We start from the raw sequence: 19,469 nt of genomic DNA on the forward strand, positions 1-19,469 counted from the left end.
AGAGGGAGGAACGGATGGCCAAAAGCCAGGAAGACAGGAGTGTGAAAGCAGAAAGACCAATACGGCCTGGGCTTGAGAGGGGAAGGAAGGAAGGAAGGAAGGAAGGAAGGAAGGAAGGAAGGAAGGAAGGAAGGAAGGAAGGAAGGAACCGAAGCTTCCCGCCAGGGCGCCCTCGAAGCCGACTCCAGAGCCAGACTCAACCCAAGAGACGCCCCCACCGGGGCGAGGGGGGGCGGGAGAGAACGAGCGAGCGAGCGAGAGCTCTCCTCCGTCATCGCTTCACTCCGCCTCCCCTCCAGGCTCCGTCCCGCTCCTGTCCCTCCCCGCTTGGGTCCCAAAGGCCGGGGGAAGTGGGGAGGGAGGGCGGCTGACCCACTAGGCGGCGCCTGCCTACCTGCCTGCCCGTCGCGCGTGTGCGTGGGCAAGACAAGCTCGGGCAGGGCTGGTCTTGCCTGGCTCTCGTCGGAAGGGCTGAGCCAAGGGAGGTGGGGGGGTGGGTGGGCTCGTCCCGGGGTGGGGGTATGAGCCCCTGGCCCTTGAGCCGCCGCCGCCGCGCCCTTCCTGGCTTCCCCCGGGCATCCACGCGTGGCGACGGGTGGGATGCCCCCGCGATGCCAGGGAGCAAGGGCGTTTGAAGGGCCCTCTTGAGCGCCATGGACGCCTCTTCCTCCGCCGCCGAGACCCCGGAGGCTCCGGCGGCCCTACGCTCTTCCCAGGGTCCGGAGACCCCCGGCCGCAAGGCGCCCCTTCCTCCTCCTCCTCCTCCTCCTCTGCTGGATGGCGAAGCCGGGGGTCGCCCGCCCAGCGACGGCTCCTCGCAGCCGCCCACTCGCAAAGGCTCCACGGCCGCGGCCAAGGGCGAGATGGCGACGGCCCGCGTGGCCGAGCAGATCGTGGCCGCCGACTTGGCCTCCGCCGCCGCCGCCGCAGCGGCTTCGGGCTCCGAAGATCCCGGAGGGTCCTTCGTCCAGCGGCAACTGGGCGCCCTCCTCCAACCGGCGGTCAACAAATTCTCCCTCCGCATGTTTGGCAGCCACAAGGCGGTGGAGATGGAGCAGCAGCGGGTCAAATCGGCCGGGTTTTGGATCATCCATCCCTACAGCGATTTCAGGTAGGGTGGGGGGGGGCCGAGGGGAAGGACTCCGAAGCCCATGCGCCACTCCCCCCCACAGGAGAGGACTCCCCGGGCTCCCGACTTTGACTGGGCTAAAAGAACGACTGTCTAGTCGAACATAACTTTCAGCACCACGGATAGCGCCGCCGTCGCCGGCGGCGCTATCCGTGGTGCTGAAAGTTATGTTCGACTAGAATTGCATTGAATTAACAAGAGTCGGAAGGGGCCTTGGAGGTCCTCTAGTCCGACCCTCCACTCAGGCAGGAGACCCTGTGCCGTTTCAGACAAATGGGTGTCCAATCTCTTCTTTCTTTCTTTCTTTCTTTCTTTCTTTCTTTCTTTCTTTCTTTCTTTCTTTTTATTTGATTTATATGCCGCCCTTCTCCGGAGACTCGGGGCGGCTTAACAATGCGTTAAGCAATAGCCTTCATGCTTTTGTATATATTTATACAAAGTTCAGCTTATTGCCCCGCACAAACCGGGTCCTCGATTTACCTACCTTAGAAAGGATGGAAGGCTGAGTCAACCTTGAGCCTTGGCGAGATTCGAACTTGCAGTAATTGCAGGCAGCTGGGGTTAAATTACAATGCATTAGTCTGCCGAGCTATCCGGGCGCCTTTCAAATCTTTCAAATCTCGAGTTGGAAGGGAGCTTGGAGGTCTTCGAGTCTAACCCCCTTGCTCAGGCAGGAGACCCCCTATACAATTTCAGAGAAATATGCTTGTCCAGGCTGTTCTTAAAAATCTCAGGTTTATTTATTTGTTTGATTTATATGCCGCCCTTCTCCGGAGAACTCAGGGCGGTTTACAATGCTTTTTAAGCAATAGCCTTCATACTTTTGTATATACCTGCTTAGTAGGGGCCCCTCCTAAGCGGTGTTCTATTTTATACAAAGTCAGCTTATTGCCCCCACAATCCGGGTCCTCATTTTACCTACCTTGGAAGGATGGAAGGCTGAGTCAACCTTGAGCCTGGTGAGAATTGAACTTGCAGTAATTGCAGGCAGCTGGCAGCTAAATACTACTTTAACAGTAGTTTAGTCCACTGCACCACCCAGGCTCCTCCACCACCACCTTGGAGTTCTCCTAGACCAACCCACTGCTCAGGCAGGAAATGGTAATTTCACACAAGTGGTTGTCCAGTCTCTTCTTAAAAACCTCTAGTGATGGAGCATTCCCAACTTCTGGAGGCAAGTTGTTCCACTGATTCATTTTTCTCACTGTCAGGAGTTAGTTCTAAGTTGCTTCTCTCCTTGATGAGTTTCCACCCATTGCTTCTTGTCCTGCTCTCAGGGGCTTTGGAGAATAGCTTGACTCCCTCTTCTTTGGGGGAGCCCCTCAAATATTGGAAGACTGCTATCATGTCTCCCCTGGTCCTTCTTTTCATTAAACTACACATACCCGCTTCCTGCAACCGTTCTTCATATGTTTTAGCCTCCAGTCCCCTAATCATCTTGGTTGACTCTTCTCTGCACTCTTTCCAGAGTCTCCACATCTTTTTTTTACATTGTGGTGACCAAAACTGGATGCAGTATTCTAGGTGTGGTCTTACTAAGGCATTATAAAGTGGGGGGGGGTTGCTCTTTGTGCAACCTCCTTACTGGGCGCACTACAATTCCAATAGGTCACGCTTCGGGAAAGATGGAGGAGCCGCTGGACTGGGAATGGTTATCCAGCCCTCTTTCTCCTTCCTGTCGTCCTCTTCCTTTCAGCTGGTGTGGGTCTGGGGGAAATGGTTTACTTGGGTTGTGTGGATTGTCCTTGGGGCAGAGTCTAGTTGAGCAGGTAGGATATGGATGGTGTCATCATCACCAGCGTTAGAGGGGTTAGCTTGCTCTTTCCTGTTCCTCCTGTACAGGTAGTTCTCGATTTACGACAAACTGTCAGGAAATTTCTCCTTAATTCGAGGTTGCTTCTCTCCTTGATTAGTTTCCATCTGTTGCTTTTTGTCCTGCCTTCAGGTGCTTTGGAGAATAAATCGACCCCCTCTTCCTTGTGGCAGCCCCTCAACTATTGGAAGATGCAATCATGTCACCCCTAATCCTTCTTTTCATTAAACTAGGTAAAGGTTCCCCTCGCACGTATGTGCTAGTCGTTCCCGACTCTAGGGGGTGGTGCTCATCCCCGTTTCAAAGCTGAAGAGCCAGCGCTGTCTGAAGACGTCTCCGTGGTCATGTGTCTGGCATGACTCAACGCCAAAGGCACACGGAACGCTGTTCCCTTCCCACCAAAGGTGGCCCCTATTTTTTCTATTTGCATTTTTTACCTGCTTTCGAACTGCTATGTTGGCAGAAGCTGGGACAAGTCACGGGAGCTCACCCCTTTACGCGGCACTCGGGATTCGAACCGCTGAACTGCCGACCTTTCGATCGACAAGCTCAGCATCTTAGCCTCTGAGCTAAGGTCAGCAGCTGCGAGTAAGTGAGGTCCAGGCCGGTATCTTAGCCACTGAGCCACCGTGTCCCTTTCACTAAACTAGACATATCCAATTCCTGCAACTTCATATGTTATAGCCTCCAGCCCCCTAATCATCTTTGTTGCTCTTCTCTGCACTCTTTCCAAAGTCTCAACATCTTTTGTTTTTAATATGGTGGCGACCAAAACTGGATGCATAATTCCAAGCGTGGTAAATGACCACGGCATTTTAAAATCAGGGCTGTTTGCAAAACTGAAGAGGCAAAGCCAGCTTGGGATGGCTTTTACCAAGCGAGGGGAAATGGACCAGAAAGTTCTCATTCAGATGAAGCAAGAGAAAAAAAACATAGATTGGATGCGAGAAGGATTTCGCGGTCCTATAAAGAAGCTAAAATAGTTGGCTTGGCTCCCAGAATCCTTTGCTCTAATCTCTCCGTATCTTTCCCGGCTTGTACGTTGATCAGGGGACAGATGGCTTGGAGGGAATCGGATAGGGGTTTTTCGGTCTTTAGGATTCGAGGTGTATGATTAAACGAGTGAATTACATCATGATCTGTATTGGATAATCAACGCTCAGCTGGGCCCGTGCCAGTAAGCTGTTGAGCTGTTGATGGATGCCTGCGAGAACAAATCAGGAGAGGCCTTTTAACTGGTGTTTGAGATTTAATGATGGTCGATCCCCGTTTTATTTTCTCTTTTTGTTTTAGGATCTTCGTTTTGGTCGCTTTTGCGTTCATTTTTGTTCAGCGAGCAAAGGGGGGCGGGGAGCAGATTTATTCTTTCTCCCGGCTTCTTATCTCGCTCAAGAGAGAGTAGAGTTGATTAAAAAAGACAAAAGAAAGAGAAAAGTTGGAGATTTGGAATGGAGTTCTTTGGGGAAGGTTTCGAACGGAGCTGAGGAATCCAGCATCTGTCCGTGTGAAGGTGGATACCGTATTTTTCAGAGTGTAAGACGCACCGGAGTATAAGACGCTCCTTAGTTTTTGGGGAGGAAAATAAGAAAAAAGCTGATTGGTAGGTGGATCGGCCTCCCGGAATACCCCCAATCAGTTGTTCCCAGAGATGAATTTTAACTCAGAAGCTCTGTTTGGGGGCTTTTTTTCTGAAGCTCTGTTTGGGGGCTTTTTTTCTGAAGCTCTGTTTGGGGGCTTCTTTTCTGAAGCTCTGTTTGGAGGCTTTTTTTCTGAAGCTCTGTTCGGAGTTTTTTTTTCAGAAGCTCTGTTTGGGGGCTTCTTTTCTGAAGCTCTGTTTGGAGGCTTTTTTTCTGAAACTCTGTTTGGAGGCTTTTTTTCTGAAACCCTGTTTGGAGGCTTTTTTTCTGAAGCTCTGTTTGGGGGCTTCTTTTCTGAAGCTCTGTTTGGAGGCTTTTTTTCTTGAAGCTCTGTTTGGAGGCTTTTTTTCTGAAACTCTGTTTGGAGGCTTTTTTTCTGAAGCTCTGTTTGGAGGCTTTTTTTCTTGAAGCTCTGTTTGGAGGCTTTTTTTCTGAAACTCTGTTTGGAGGCTTTTTTTCTGAAGCTCTGTTTGGGGGCTTTTTTTCTGAAGCTCTGTTTGGGGGCTTCCGTCATCATCATCATCATCATCATCATCATCATCATCATCATCATCATGGCTAATAGCAAACCCAGTTTGAGGTTCTCGTTCAGGTGCGTCTGACCGATCCCGCCCATTTCTTCCCTTCCAGGTTTTACTGGGACTTGATCATGTTGCTGTTGATGGTTGGCAACTTGATCATCCTGCCGGTGGGGATCACTTTTTTCAAGGACGAGAACACGCCTCCTTGGATCGTCTTCAACGTCCTCTCGGACACCTTTTTCCTGGCCGACTTGGTGTTGAATTTCCGCACGGGGATCGTGGTGGAAGACAACACCGAGATCATTTTGGATCCCCATACCATTAAGATGAAGTATCTCAGGAGCTGGTTTCTGGTGGATTTCATTTCTTCCATCCCGGTCGATTACATCTTCCTCATCGTAGATCTGGAGACCCAAGTGGATTCCGAAGTGTATAAAACAGCACGAGCTCTGCGTATCGTCCGTTTCACAAAAATCCTTAGCTTGCTTCGTCTTCTCCGTCTCTCGCGCCTCATCCGTTACATTCACCAATGGGAAGAGGTAATACCCAATAAATAAAAATATTAGATACTCACATTAAAAGGGAGCGTTCCTTTTTTTTTTTTAATAGGAAACACACTGTTGGTACAGTGATCTGTTATTTTTATCGGTAGTCGTTGGCCGACAACTGAATTTCCGTCACTAAGTTAGCAATGCAAGTCATAAAGCAGTTGTAAACCTCATAAGACTGCATCACTTAGGGATGGAAAACCTATTGACATCATTAAGCAAGGATCCTGGGTTTCTCTTGACTAGCTTCAAAGTCATTGGGGAAGCCAGCAGGAAATCATTCGTCCTTGGTGTTGTGGTCCGCCGGCAGCCTGCGGAGCTGGCAGCAGGGTCAGAAAGTGAGGAGGCTGGGGAGGACCATGGGCCAGTCCTGGAGTCAGGGGAAGGCTCGGATGAGGGCTCTGCATCAGAGGCAGAGAAAGGGCCATCTGGGAGGTACGGTGCTGTTGAAATAAAAGAGGTTTTGGGGACAACTTGTGTGTTTTAATGACTCAGGAAGCCAAGGTCAGATCACTTGGCAATTCACACCATGATAGCCATAAAGCCATTGTAAACCTCCATCGCTTAGTGGTGTCAATCTATTGCCACCATTAAGCAAGGATCCTGGGTGATTCTCTTGACTGGCTTCAAAGTCATTGGGGAAGCATGCAGGAAATCGTTAGTCCTAGGCCCAACAATAGCCGTAACTTTGGGAACTGTTTTTTGAAGCCCACTCGTTCAATACCATAATAACTTCAAATGGACGCTGAACAAAGGTTTCGTATCAGAGGCTTATCTGGAGTCCATCTACGGCAGTGTTTCTCAACCTTGGCCACTGGACGATGTGTGGACTTCAACTTCCAGAATTCTGGGAGTTGAAGTCCACACATCGTCCAGCGGCCAAGGTTGAGAAACACTGGTCTACGGAAAGAATCCCGGGTTTGATCACCTTACCGCCTCCTCTTTGCCTTCCCAGATTTTCCACATGACCTATGACCTGGCCAGTGCCGTAGTCCGGATCTTCAATCTCATCGGAATGATGCTTCTCCTGTGTCACTGGGATGGCTGCTTACAATTCTTGGTTCCCATGCTGCAAGACTTCCCCGAAGATTGTTGGGTTTCCATCAACCACATGGTGGTAAGTTTTTTCTCCTCCTATATCTGTTGGACAAAAACGGGCCGGGATGAGCAGGAGAGAGTCCGGATAACTCTGCAAAGCAGATCAGAGAGATAGCGGTTATGGAAAAAACAGCTTCACGCCGAAAGACGGAGCGGGTGAGGAAGAAACTCAAGTTTTTCTGATCTTGATTCTCTATCGTATACATCCGTGATGGCGAATCTATGGCATGCGTGCCACAAGTGGCACGTGGAACCATCTCTGCATGCACGTGAGCGGACTCCCAGATCAGCTCCACCGCACATGCCCGTGTGCCTCCCATCGTTCACCTGATTTTCGGGTCTCTGCCAGGAGACATGCACGCATATGAGGGGGTGGGGGGTGTCATGTGTGCATGCATGGGGGGTGGGGGGTTCATGCACATATGCGGGGGGGTGGGGGGGTGCAGCACCCCCCGCACCCTGCTTTTGGTTCCAGGCGGTTTCAGGGAGGCCTGCTAGCACCAAAATGTGGGTTGCGCGCACATGCGCAGGAGGTGTGGAGAGCGTGGGGAGGGGGCTGCAGGGGGGCATTGCATTATGGGTGTTGGCATGCGTGTGTGTGTTGTCATGCACGCACACACATTTTTGGCACCTGAGGAAATAAAATTCACGATCACTGGTATAGAGAGAGGAGGGGAAGGAGGGAGGGAAAAAGAGGGAGGGAGAGAGAGGGAGAGAGAGAGAAAGGAAGAGAGAGGGAGGGAGGGAGGGAGGGAGGGAGGGAGGAAGGAAGGAAGGAAGGAAGGAAGGAAGGAAGGAAGGAAGGAAGGAAGGAAGGAAGGAAGGAAGGGCTGACAATTTCTACCCAAAGAATGTGGATTCAAGAGTTTCCGTGTTTTTCAAACTTGGACTTCAATTCCCAGAATTCCCCAAGTCAGCATAATTTAAGAGCTGTGGACTTCAATTCCTAGAATTCCCCTCCAACAGAGGGTTGGGGGATTCCGGAAATTGGAAGTCCACACCTCTTAAAAGTTGTCAAGTTTGAAAGGCACCAAGACATCAAGCAGGTTTTGTGGGACAACACTGAAGATCTTTAAAAAAAAAAACCTCACCGGTGAGTTCCACTCTTTTTCCCTCTCTGTCCTTCAGAATGACTCTTGGGGAAAGCAATATTCGCACGCTTTGTTCAAAGCGATGAGTCACATGTTGTGCATCGGCTATGGGCAGCAGGCACCCGAGGGCATGACTGACGTGTGGCTGACGATGTTGAGCATGATTGTGGGCGCCACCTGCTATGCCATGTTCATCGGCCACGCCACCGCCCTTATCCAGTCGCTGGACTCCTCTCGGCGCCAATACCAGGAGAAGGTGAGAATATTTACACCGCGTTGTTGCCATATCCTAGGGCTTGTCTCTGCCTCTGCTTCTCTCCGGCGAGATGGAGAAAAAAATTTCCCAAACTTTTGCTTCGGTTTTTATTTTATTCAGAAGATTAAAATCCAAAAGGAAAAAAAAATGAACGGAGACAAAACAAAACTAGACCAGAATGTTTCCCCGAAAATAAGACCCAACTGGAAAATAAGGCCTAGCATAATTTTTCAGGATGCTCGTAATATAAACCCTACCCCCAAAATAAGCCCCAGTTAAGAGCCCCAGCAGATGGAGGCATTTAGTACTGTATTTCCCCCCAAAATAAGACCTAACCACAAAATAAGCCCTAATGCGTCTTTTGGAGCAAAAATTAATATAAAGCCTGGTCTTATTTTGGGGAAAACACAGTAGATAAGTAGAGAAATAGATCTACTTTGGGGAGATATTTCTCTTGGCTGAATTTAAAATATTTCTTTTTTTATTATTAATTTTTTATTAATTACATTTGCTTAACAATATATATTACATTCTTAATCGCCACCCCTTTTTTTCCCAACCACTGATAAAATAGATTCTGTGTTTGATAATTTTCTATATCCTTCTTTCTGTTTCATTTTTAATGTCAATCTGTCTGTTTCTGCCCACTCTGGTATCTTCTTAATTATTTCTTCATTTTTCCCGGCTGATTTCTGTTCCTCCGTTTTTTAGTATAAGCAAGTGGAACAATACATGTCCTTCCATAAATTACCGGGCGACACACGTCAACGGATCCACGAATATTATGAACACCGATACCAGGGCAAAATGTTTGACGAAGAGAATATCCTGGAAGAATTGAGCGAACCCCTTAAAGAGGTAAAAGCCACAAAGGAGAGGCAATTAATGCTTCTTACAACCACTCCAATAACGTTAGAATTAAGGCTAACGGAAGCCCTCGACTTATGGCCGCAATTGAGCCCAACATTTCTGTTCGCTAAGCGAGACCGTTGTTCAGCGACTTTTGCCCCGTTGGAAGACCTTCCTGGCCCTGGTTGTTAAGTGAATCCCTGCAAGTTGTTAGGTTAGGAACACGGTTGTTAATTGAATCTGGCTTCCCCGTTGACATTGTCGCAAAAGTCCCCGGGACACTGTAACCGTCGTAATTATGAATCCGTCTGGGCCAATCATGGGGGAATGCTGCAACGGTCGTTAAGCAGAAAGTCACTTTTTTCCCATTGCCATTGTCATTTTGAATGGCCACTAAACGAACTGTTGTAAGTTGAGGTGTATTTTGGTGGAGTTTATAGCGTCCACTCGCTCCAATCGAAAGCCTTTTCTCCTCTTGTCAATTCCTGATTATTATTTTTTTTCCTTCTCCTTTGGATTCCCTCCCCTCTTCAGGAGTTTGTTTGCTGTTTGCTGTTGTCATTTCAAATGGCCACTAAACAAACTGTTGTAAGTTGAGGTGTATTTTGGTGGAGTTTATAGCGTCCACTCGCTCCTATCGAAAGCCTTTTCTCCTCTTGTCAATTCCAGATTATTATTATTTTTTTTCCCCCTTCTCCTTCGGATTCCTTCCCCTCTTCAGGAGATCATCAATTTCAACTGCCGGAATCTGGTGGATAACATGCCCCTCTTCGCCAACGCCGACCCCAACTTTGTGACGGCGATGCTGACCAAGTTGCGCTTCGAGGTTTTCCAGCCAGGAGACTTCATCATCCGAGAGGGAACGGTCGGGAAAAAGATGTATTTCATACAACATGGTGTGGTTAGCATCCTGACCCGGGGATCTAAGGAAATGAAGCTTTCGGACGGATCTTATTTTGGTGGTAAGCTTTTCTTGGGCGGGAGGGAAATTTTGAATTCGTTCTCTGAGGGGGGCTTGCAAACAGGTTTGGTCCTTGCAAATGTGACATGTTTGTAAGTGTGTGTGTGTGTGAGAGAGAGAGAGAGAGAGGGAGGGAGGGAGGGAGGGAGGGAGGGAAGGAGGGAGGGAGGGAGAGAGAGAGAGAGGGAGGGAGGGAGGGAGGGAAGGAGGGAGGGAGGGAGAGAGAGAGAGAGAGGGATTGGGACAATCACTAGGAGTTAATTGAGCTCCCGTGACTTGTCATCCTCTCCTCCTCCTTTTGCCCCTGCAGAGATCTGCCTTCTGACCCGGGGCCGGCGCACGGCCAGTGTCCGAGCCAACACCTACTGCCGCCTCTACTCCCTTTCCGTGGACAACTTCAACGAAGTCCTGGAGGAATACCCAATGATGCGGCGAGCGTTTGAAACCGTGGCCATGGATAGGTTGGACCGGATAGGTGAGGGAGTGGGGGGAATGGAGGATTACAAGACCCATAGGTTGTCTTGCTGGGCCCATGAGACTCATCAAAAAAAAAAATCAGTGAAGTCCTAACAAATGAAAGCCACTGAAGGAGGCCTCTGGGGGGAAGGGTCTTCCAATAGATGTTGAAGGGATCTTAGCTGGGGATGTTCAACCTGGCCCTGAGCTGATCTCAACTGTTGAGATGTCTTAGAAATTTTCTTCTCCTTTTTCTCCTCCTCCTTCTCCATCCCTTTCTCCTTCTTCTCCCCTTCTCCTCTTTCTCCATCCTCATCTCCTTCTTCTGCTCCTTGTTCTCTATTTCCATCTCCTACTTCTCCTCCACCGCCTTCCTCATCCTCATTTCCTTTTTCTCCTTCTTTCCCACTGATCCCATCTGCTTCTTCTTTGTCTCCTCCATCTCCATCTCCTTCTCCACCTCCTTCTCCTCCACCTTCTCCTCCATCCTCACCTCCTTTTCCTCCTTCTTCTCCTCCTTGTTTACTATCCCCATCTCCTTCTTCGTCTCCTCCTTGTTCTCTATCTCCTCCTCGTCAGGGTTCTGACAGATGCCCTAATTAAATCATGAGCCTCAACCCAAGCTTCAAAAGAAATCCAGTTATTTATTAGGAGCTTCATGTCGGCACGTTCCAAAGTGAAGCCAGCTCTGACCCTACGTAACTTACGCCCCAATTATGACCCTGTTTTGCCCCTCCCCCCAGGATGTGTGTCATCCATTACATTCGCCAACGGAGCAATTTTGCAGGTTGTAGAGGTCACTCCCCTCCGGCTGCTGTGGGTAACCCTGGGATACAGCCTTGAGAGAGATAAGCATGGAATGTGCATCTGTCTTTGGCTGCCATGCCGTTTTGCCCGTTTCCCATCCCCCCTGGCCTATGGCAACTCGAGAGCAGGCCAGGGATGCTTTGCGAGTTGACACTCCTCCCCCTCCCCCTCCTCTTCCTCTTCCTCCTCCTCCTGCCAATGTGATTCACCTCCATATCAAGCAACTCCCCAATTTTTGTCTGCACTTCTGTGTGGTCTCTGACCTTGTTTTACTTCCACCTGCAGGGAAGAAGAACTCCATCCTGTTGCGGAAGAGAGCGGAGCACAGTTCTAGCACGGTCAACAATGAGATCATCCAGCAGATCGTCAAACACGACCAAGACATGGCACACAACATCCAGGACCTCCAGCCCATGTCTGCCGGTCGGGAACTGAGTGGCAAACCACTTATCTGGGAGCCCCTCGTCCACGCGCCGCTGCAGACTGCCGCCGCCACCACCAGCGTGGCCATCGCACTGACCCACCAGCAAAGTCTGGCGACGCATATCTTCCTTCCCCCTTCGTCCATCTCCAGCCCTCTCTCCCCCGACTCGGCTGCTCTCCTGCGCCATCCCCGTCGCTCCCAACCCAGCCTGGGGGGTTCCCGGCCATCCTCCGTCAGCTCGCCTGCCTCAGGGGCCCAGTCCCACCTGCAGACACCTGCCGCTGGCTCGCCGTGTTCTCCCATGGTTCAGTGCACGTTCCCCTTGGAAAGTACGATGGGCAAAGGACAAACACTTTCGCGGCCCGTTCAGAAGAGGGACCCCATCCCTGGGATGAGCCAGGCTCAGCTATCCGAAACTCGGGGTACGTCGGTATCCACATCCCTCTTGCAGCAGGCAGCACACAGCGCATCCGTCCCGCCAGGACGAACTCTGCACTACAGTCTCTCTCGGGCCACAGGGTCCCATATTTCCCTGTTCCTGCAGCCTCAGCAGATGGTCAAACATCGGAGCTCGCAGGGCCTTTCGGTGGGACGTCTTACGCAGGATGTCCGGCCGCTTTCGGCGTCTCAGCCTTCCTTGCCAAACCGGCTCACCCAACCTTCGGACATGGGGTCTTCCCAGCAGGCGGGGAAATCAGCCAGGAACGTCACGTACCGTTCCTCCCCGTCGGTTCCCGGTCTGCTAGGGAAACCAAGCACGGGAACCACCGGACAGCCTGTTTCCTCCCAGCAGGCCCCTTCAGGGTCCAGCCGGTCAGTGAGCGGGGCCACGACCCCCCAGTCACCTGTCTCTGTCCCGCGACACAGCACCACCTCATCCCGTAAGGGTTCCGTAGCATTCAGTCCTGACGTCAACACTGGGAAACCGAAGCTGCCATCTCACATGTGAAACCAGGGTCAACACAGGGTCAACACCAGTCCCTTCTTGGGCAGGCCTTGGGGGCTGAGCTGGGGGGGCAAGGAAAGAGACACTCAGCGCAATCCTGAGGGCAGAGGTCCGGGCCTGACAGAAGTCTGCTGGAGAGGGACTAGGAATTATTCCTACGCGGAGATCCTACGAAGAGGACCAGAAAGCCGCCAGACTCAAAGTTGGTTTCTTCGGAGAGCAAGCTCCCTCGAGGGAAGGAAACGCCGACTTGTCCATCATCGGCTTTTTTAACGCTGGCTCACAAGTGTGTCCTTCCCTTCCCCGAGGGGGCCGTCTGCCTACGCATCAAGTCGAACGGCGAACTCCTTCGCAACCATCTTACAAGTCCAATCTAGCAGGAGAAGTCGAAATCCTGAGCAAAGATGATCTCTGGTGCGTCCGTTTTCAAGCGCACCGAAGCGGCCTCCCCGTTAACTATAGTGGACGCTCCGAAACGAGCGTTTTTCGTGGGCCCCCTCCTGCCTTTTTCCTGCCTTTAGGAATATTTTTTAACGACCAGATAATCGACGTAGTGACCTCTCTCTCTCCGCTCTTCTCGCCCCCACACTTCTGCAATATCCACCTCAAGATGTTTCGTGAGAGTGTGCGTTAACGGTAGAAACCCCGGTTCCACGCCCGAGAGGGAGGTGGAATATGGACTTCGTTTGCCCCATCCCTAAAACACCATTCTCTGCCATCTTTGTCCTCCATAACGGAGGGCGAAGAAGAAAAAACAACTTGCATTAAATTTCCCCCGATACAGCTAGTCCTCGACTTACAACAGTTTGTTTAGTGACCGTCCAAAGTAAATGTTGGGCTCAATTGTGGTCGTAAGTCGAGGACTACCTGTAACTCCACAATGCCAGGAGGAGAAGGTGGAGCTCGTATGATGACGTATTTTTTTGTCATTGGGGCATTATACCAGTGCCTGTGGCCATAAGCGTGATTTTTGCACCGAGCCAGACTAAAATGTCCCCTAATAACTGACCAGGTTTTGATTTCCCAGAATCCCCTGGCTCAGGTAACACTCTTACTTGAAAGCATTTGCCAATTTCTCTGCTAAGATTTTGGAAACCATTGTGGTTTTTTCACTTGTCGTTCCAGGTTTCTGCCCACTGAAGGGTTATCTTTTTTTAAAAAAAACAAAAACAAGAGAAAATGAAAAAGTGAGAATACCAGACATCATTATGGAGTATCAAAGCTGGTTAAAGTATAGTAAGAGGCCCTTTGCAGTCTCACACTTAACTTGCATTCTTGGTTTGGCCAGACAAGGCCAGTGGTGGAATTTAGGGTAGGAAGTTAGGGTAAAACGCCCTCAAGAAAAAAAAAAGAGAGAGAGAGAGAGAGAGAGAGAGAGAGAGAGAGAGAGAGAGAGAGAGAGAGAGAGAAATAGCCCTCAAATCTTATTTTATTAAAATGAATGCGAGCGTAAGGCAGTCCTCAACTTACAAGAGTGACCATTCAAAGTTACAACGTCACTGAAAAAAGTCACATGATTGTTTTTTACACGTACGACTGTTGCAGCATTGACCTTTGGCAACAAACTCCTGTTTATGATAATTGCAGTGTCCCGGAGTCCCATGTAGAGGGGAAATGCTACCGGTTAAGTCCGGTTTGCCCGAACCGGTAGTAAAAAATGTTTTAAAAAAAGTTCCGACGATTGTGTGTCACTCAGCTGATCGTCAGAACTTTTTTTTTTTTTTTTAAACCTTTTGGGTATTTTTTTACTACCGGTTTGGGCGAACAGGTAGTAAAAAATGCTTTTAAAAAGTTTTAAAATGCTTTTAAAAACTGGTGGTAAACCGGTTTAGATTTCACCACTGGTCCCGTGATCCCCTTTTGCGACCTTCGCTGGGGGTAAAAACCCCACTCAACAATCGTCTGACTTAGCAACGAGAGATTTGGGGCTCAGTTGCGGTCGTTAAGTCGAGGGACACCTGTCATTTACCGGAATGAGGCAGGTCCGTGCGTTCTAGCGAACAACTCATGGGGTACCCCGCTTTAAAACAATACTCCTGCAAGGATTCCGCCACTGTGCCAGGCCATCGAAATCCCTCTTACTATACTTACCTCTCGGCTTTGTAAACCCGTTTGTAAAAACAACCAGGCGTAGAGCAGGATCTGTTTCTTTTCAGAGTCAGGTTTACGGGCATAGTGCAATTCTCAAGGAGCATGAATTAATGTATTTTTCGGAGTATAAGACGCACTCCCCCCCTCTAAAAGTGGGTGAAAATTTCGGTGCATCTTATAGACCAAATACAGGCCTGTTTCTGGGCTCCCGAACCCCCTGCATGTCACGTTTTCAGCCCCCCCCCCGGCCCCCAGAAGCACTCTACGGGCCAAAAATGGGCGCATGAAAATGGGATGCGCGGAGGGTTCGGAAGACCAAAAATGGGCCTTGTTTTGGCCTACAAAGTGCTTCTGGAGGCCGGGGCAGTGATGGGATTCAACCGGTTCGCACCAGTTCAGCATAACCGGTTGTTAAATTGCTGGCTGGCCCCTCGCCTCCATTCTTTGCCCCTTCCAGAAGTCCCCATGTGCCCTGTTTTGGCTCCCAGGAGGCTTCAGAGCGGCCTACTAGGCCCAAAACAGGGCGCAGGGCGGGAGGCGCACCCGTTTTGGCTCCCGGGGGGGTGCAGGAGGCTGAGTCTTGCCTGTTGCACCCCCTGACTATGTCCACCATGGCCACGCCCACCCAGCCAGTCATTAGAACAGAGAACCGGTTGTTAAATTATTTGAATCCCACCAGTGGGCCGGGGGAGGGCGAAAATTATTTTTTCCCCTTGTTTTTTTCTTCTAAATCTAGGTGCGTTTTATAGTCCGAAAAATACGGTATTCCGAAGAATACAGTGTGTATTCTTAAATTAACCCTGCCACAGATGACGACGTTCTGGAATCCAGCCCAAAAACAATATATTTTTTTTAATCTTGGATAACGATTCACAGACAAGACGAGAGGCTCGTTCCTTTGAACTATACCCCCGAGCGTTGGAAGTTCAAGAAAAGTTTCCTTCGGTTTTCGAAGTGTCTTTGAGCCGGTGGACCAGTGGCTTTTGGGTGGGGTCTTTGGCTGCACGTTGGTTCATGGGCCACGAGCCACGGAAGAAGTACGAGATATCCCGGCTTTTATTCCTGTCCACTTATATCCCGAGGGAGCGTTCCACGAAATAATCCGGTAGAAGAGTGTCTGATTCTCCCTCTTTGTGCCTAAACGTGATCAGGGTCAACGAGTCCTTCGGATAAACCCACCTACACCTGAACTTCTCTTCCGTGATCCAGCCGTCCTCGGAAACCGTAGTTTGTGATGTACGTTCCCGTGTGGGCTCTTGCCCAAACAGCCAAACTTTAATGTGACCAATGTTGCTTTCCGATCCAGTCAAAGTTACCGATTTTAGGGTAGAGTAGCTATCTGGAACTCTTCTTTTTTTTTTTTTTCTCGAATTCTCTCTGGTCTTTGTTTTTTTTTTTTTTCCTCCTCTCGTAGCGAGCGTCACTGCCAATCTTGATCCTCGCGCGCTGTAAAATGCTTTTCTCTTGTAGTATCTGGTGCTGTCGGGAAGGGCAGTTACAAGGGGGGCCCCGAAAGGACAGGAGGCAAGTAGCGGCGTTGGCCCGCGGTCTCCAGACGGAGGAAAGGAAGGAAAGCAATCTTCTCTTGTGTCTAGGATAATGTTGGTGAACCTTTTCGGCACCGAGTGCTCGCACGTGCGGGGGCAACACCGGAAACCAGAAGAGCAGCTCCCTGGCGCGCATACACACACTGGGAACCTGAGCTTCCGGTTTCCAGTGTGTGCCTGCGTGGCAGTCACCTGGTTTCTGGCGTACATGCACAAGTGAACACCAGCTGGCTGGCCCACATGCATGCACCAGAAACCGGAAGCTCAGCTTCCCGGTGTGCACATGTGCGCCGGAGAGCTGCTCTTCCGGTTTCTGGCACTCCCACGCGCGTGAAGACCAGCTAACACTGGAACCAGGAACAGCTACAGGCGATGGCTGGAGTGCCCAGAGAGATGGCTCTGCGTGCCCCTTCCAGCACGTGTGCCATAAGTTCACCATCAGGGGTCTAGGACAATTCGCCGCAGCTAGTTCACCCCCATCTATCTCACCCTGGCTGACTCACCACGGCCAAATTGCCGTGGGGCAACTCGCAATGGGGAAATCACCGTGGGAAAATTTGCTGCAGGACAACCGATGGAAACTAATTCGAGGAGAGAAGCAACCTAGAATTAAGGAGAAACTTCCTAACAGTAAGAACAATTTACCAGTGGAACAGCTTGCCACCAGAAGTGGTGGGTGCTCCATCACTGGAAGTTTTGAAGAAGGGACTGGATGGCTTGTCTGGAGTGTTATAGAGTCTCCTGCTTGAGCATGGGGTTGGACTAGAAGACCTTCAAGGTCCCTTCCAGTTCTATTCTTCTAACTAACTAATCAGAGGAGTGAATTGCCTCCAGAAGTTGCAGATAAGAGATTGGATAGCCAGAATGATAGAGAGTCTTCTGGGTTGGACTAGAAGACCTCCAAGGTCCCTTCCAACTCTGGTTATTCTTTTAATTCAATGCAGGGTAACTCAAGAGAGGGACAAACTGAATAGCAGTGGGCCTTGTCTTGCTTAAAGGTTGAAACCTTCTCAAGTTTGAAGCCTTCAAGAATGGAACGAGTCTCCAATCCCTACTTGTCCCTCTCTGGAGTGGAACCGTCCCGTGGAGAGTCTGCCATGTTCAAGTCGTCCTGCGGCGACTCAGCCGGGGTGGGTGAGTGGGAGTCAACTAGGGTGAAACAGTCACGGCGAGTTGTCCCATTCCATCGTCTAAGATTTGCTACGGAGAAAACCGTCTGGAGAACCGCGAGGTCCCTCCTGCGTGTCCGAGGCACGTTGCCGTGCTTTTGTCTCGCTGCTCAGGGATGCCGTCCCTGCTAGGTAGGTCACTGCCAGCTTGGTCTCGCCTGGCAGACATCTTTGGGATGTGCACGGTGGCGAGCCCGTCCTGAATCGCCTTCCTGACTCTTTTACTCTTCGCCTTTAGTCTCCTCTGGAAGGAGAGCCCAGTTTAATCGCGTAGCCTGAAAACATTCCAGAAGTCCTTGTTTACACTCGATCGGGTAGAGCCATCTGTAGCTGCTGTTCCCCGTAGATACGTCATTGGGGTGGGGTGGGGTGGAGAAAGGGGTGCTCCCTTTTTGTCTTGGCGGGCTTAAGATGCAATCGGTTGTAGCGGTGTCCTTGTTGTCTAAGGGAGATTCTCAGCCATCCAGATCGTGGTTGTCCCAAAGAAGCTTTTTTCCCTCAAGAGGCAATTGGACTTCCTTGGTTTTTCCTTGAAGACGTTTCGCTTCTCATCCGAGAAGCTTCTTCAGCTCTGACCGGATGGAGGGGAATGGAAAGATTGATCTTCCTTGTAGACAGCTGGTCATTTGCATCCTTTTTAGAGAGTCGTTGAGGCCACTTGGAGGTTTATCTGCGTCCTCGGTGTCACCTGAGTGGTGCAAATGGGATGAGGAAGCCTTCATGGAACTGCTGAAGAGACTGTTGTAGACTGGAGATAGATGATGTACATTGGGGAAACAAAACAGCCACTTCACAACCGCGTGGCACAACACAACAGAACAAACCATCAGATAAGATTCAGCAGCCCATCTACATTTCAAAGACAAAGGCCGCTCTTTTGAAGACAGCAAAGTCCACATTTTGGACAGAGAGGACTGCTGGTTTGAAAGAGGGTTCAAAGAGGCCATGTAGGTCCAAATTGAACAACCCTCCCTCAACAGAGGGATAGGACATCATCTACCTCCTGTCTACAACACAATCCTTTCAGCAGTTCCAAGAAGGCTCCCCACCCTATTTGCACCCCTCACGTGACTTTAAGGACACAGATAAATCTCCAAGTGGCCTCAATGACCCTCTAAAAAGGATGCAAATGACCAGCTGTCTGCAAGGCGCATCAATCCTTCTATTTCCCGCCATCCAGTCAGAGCTGAAGAAGCTGAACATCTTCAGAGAAAAAAACCAGAAAGTCCAGTTGCCTCTTGAAAAAAAGCATCTTTGGTGTCCATATTCGGAGTGCTCCAGGGACGGTTGGCACCTTGGCAAGGATAACGTCCATCTGTACGAACAGGAGGTTGAAAACGTTTCTTTCGGGTTCGCTTACAAGGACCCACCGACTCTCCCCAACGTGCTTCATATCAGTGGGGTGTCTTTCGGTCAGGGGGACCCCCGTGGGACCAAACAAGCCTCTTTATCCAATGTGGGACAAGGGAGCGCCGAAAATAAAGAACGCACTGAGGGGAAGGCCTTTGTGGCTTGGCGCCTTCCGAGCTTGGGTCCGTGGTGGGATCCTCCCAGCTTAAGAATTGGTTCGATGATCACGCGTCGGCGCAGTTTGAACTTCTGGGTTTCTTCAGAGGAGTAACACAGCTGATTCGCGGGGCAATCAGCTTTGCCGCACGAATCAGCTGAGGAGATAAAAGTAGGAAAATAGCGCGGACAGGCGGATGGGCCTAGCTGAACATTGGGACGAAACCGGTTTGCTCCCAGCTGATCATCGGAGCTACCGGTTCGCCTGAACCGGTCTGAACCAGTAGAATCCCACCACTGGCTTGGGTGTGTGTTTGTGTGTTTGTGTGTGTGTGTGTGTGTGTGTGTGTCATCTCTGTGGTGTGAGTTTTGCGTGCCTGCTGCGTCTGGAATGCGTGTGCAATTCTAGGCACCAAAGACCACGAGGAGTTCACCGCCTTTGCTACTCCGCGTCGCTCGGTGTACGGAGCTTGTAGGTTTTCATATCCCGAGAACATTTTAAAGCTGTTTGGGGGTTTCTGGGTTTTTTTTTTTTTCTTTTTTTCTTTTTAAATCGACGTTCGGTTTAGTTCGGTCAATTGTACCTCAAGAGTTTTCAATAATAAAGAGAGACTCGAAGG

The 19,469-nt window shown here is 50.2% G+C and overlaps 1 protein-coding gene across 1 annotated transcript; it reads left to right on the forward strand.

Moving 5' to 3' along the window:
• The first annotated feature begins 632 nt into the window (after positions 1–632).
• Positions 633–12,663, forward strand: HCN3 (hyperpolarization activated cyclic nucleotide gated potassium channel 3). Its single transcript, XM_034406964.3, has 8 exons — positions 633–1,111; positions 5,210–5,639; positions 6,604–6,765; positions 7,875–8,093; positions 8,805–8,951; positions 9,664–9,904; positions 10,214–10,378; positions 11,452–12,663. The coding sequence occupies exons 1-8, from the start codon at positions 654–656 to the stop codon at positions 12,537–12,539; spliced, it is 2,910 nt and encodes a 969-aa protein (XP_034262855.2). The 5' UTR covers positions 633–653; the 3' UTR covers positions 12,540–12,663.
• The last annotated feature ends 6,806 nt before the right edge of the window (positions 12,664–19,469 follow it).

Source organism: Pantherophis guttatus, chromosome 18, assembly GCF_059756535.1.
Source record: "Pantherophis guttatus breed Tessera chromosome 18, ASM5975653v1, whole genome shotgun sequence".
In the NCBI taxonomy this organism is placed as follows: Eukaryota; Metazoa; Chordata; class Lepidosauria; order Squamata; family Colubridae; genus Pantherophis; species Pantherophis guttatus.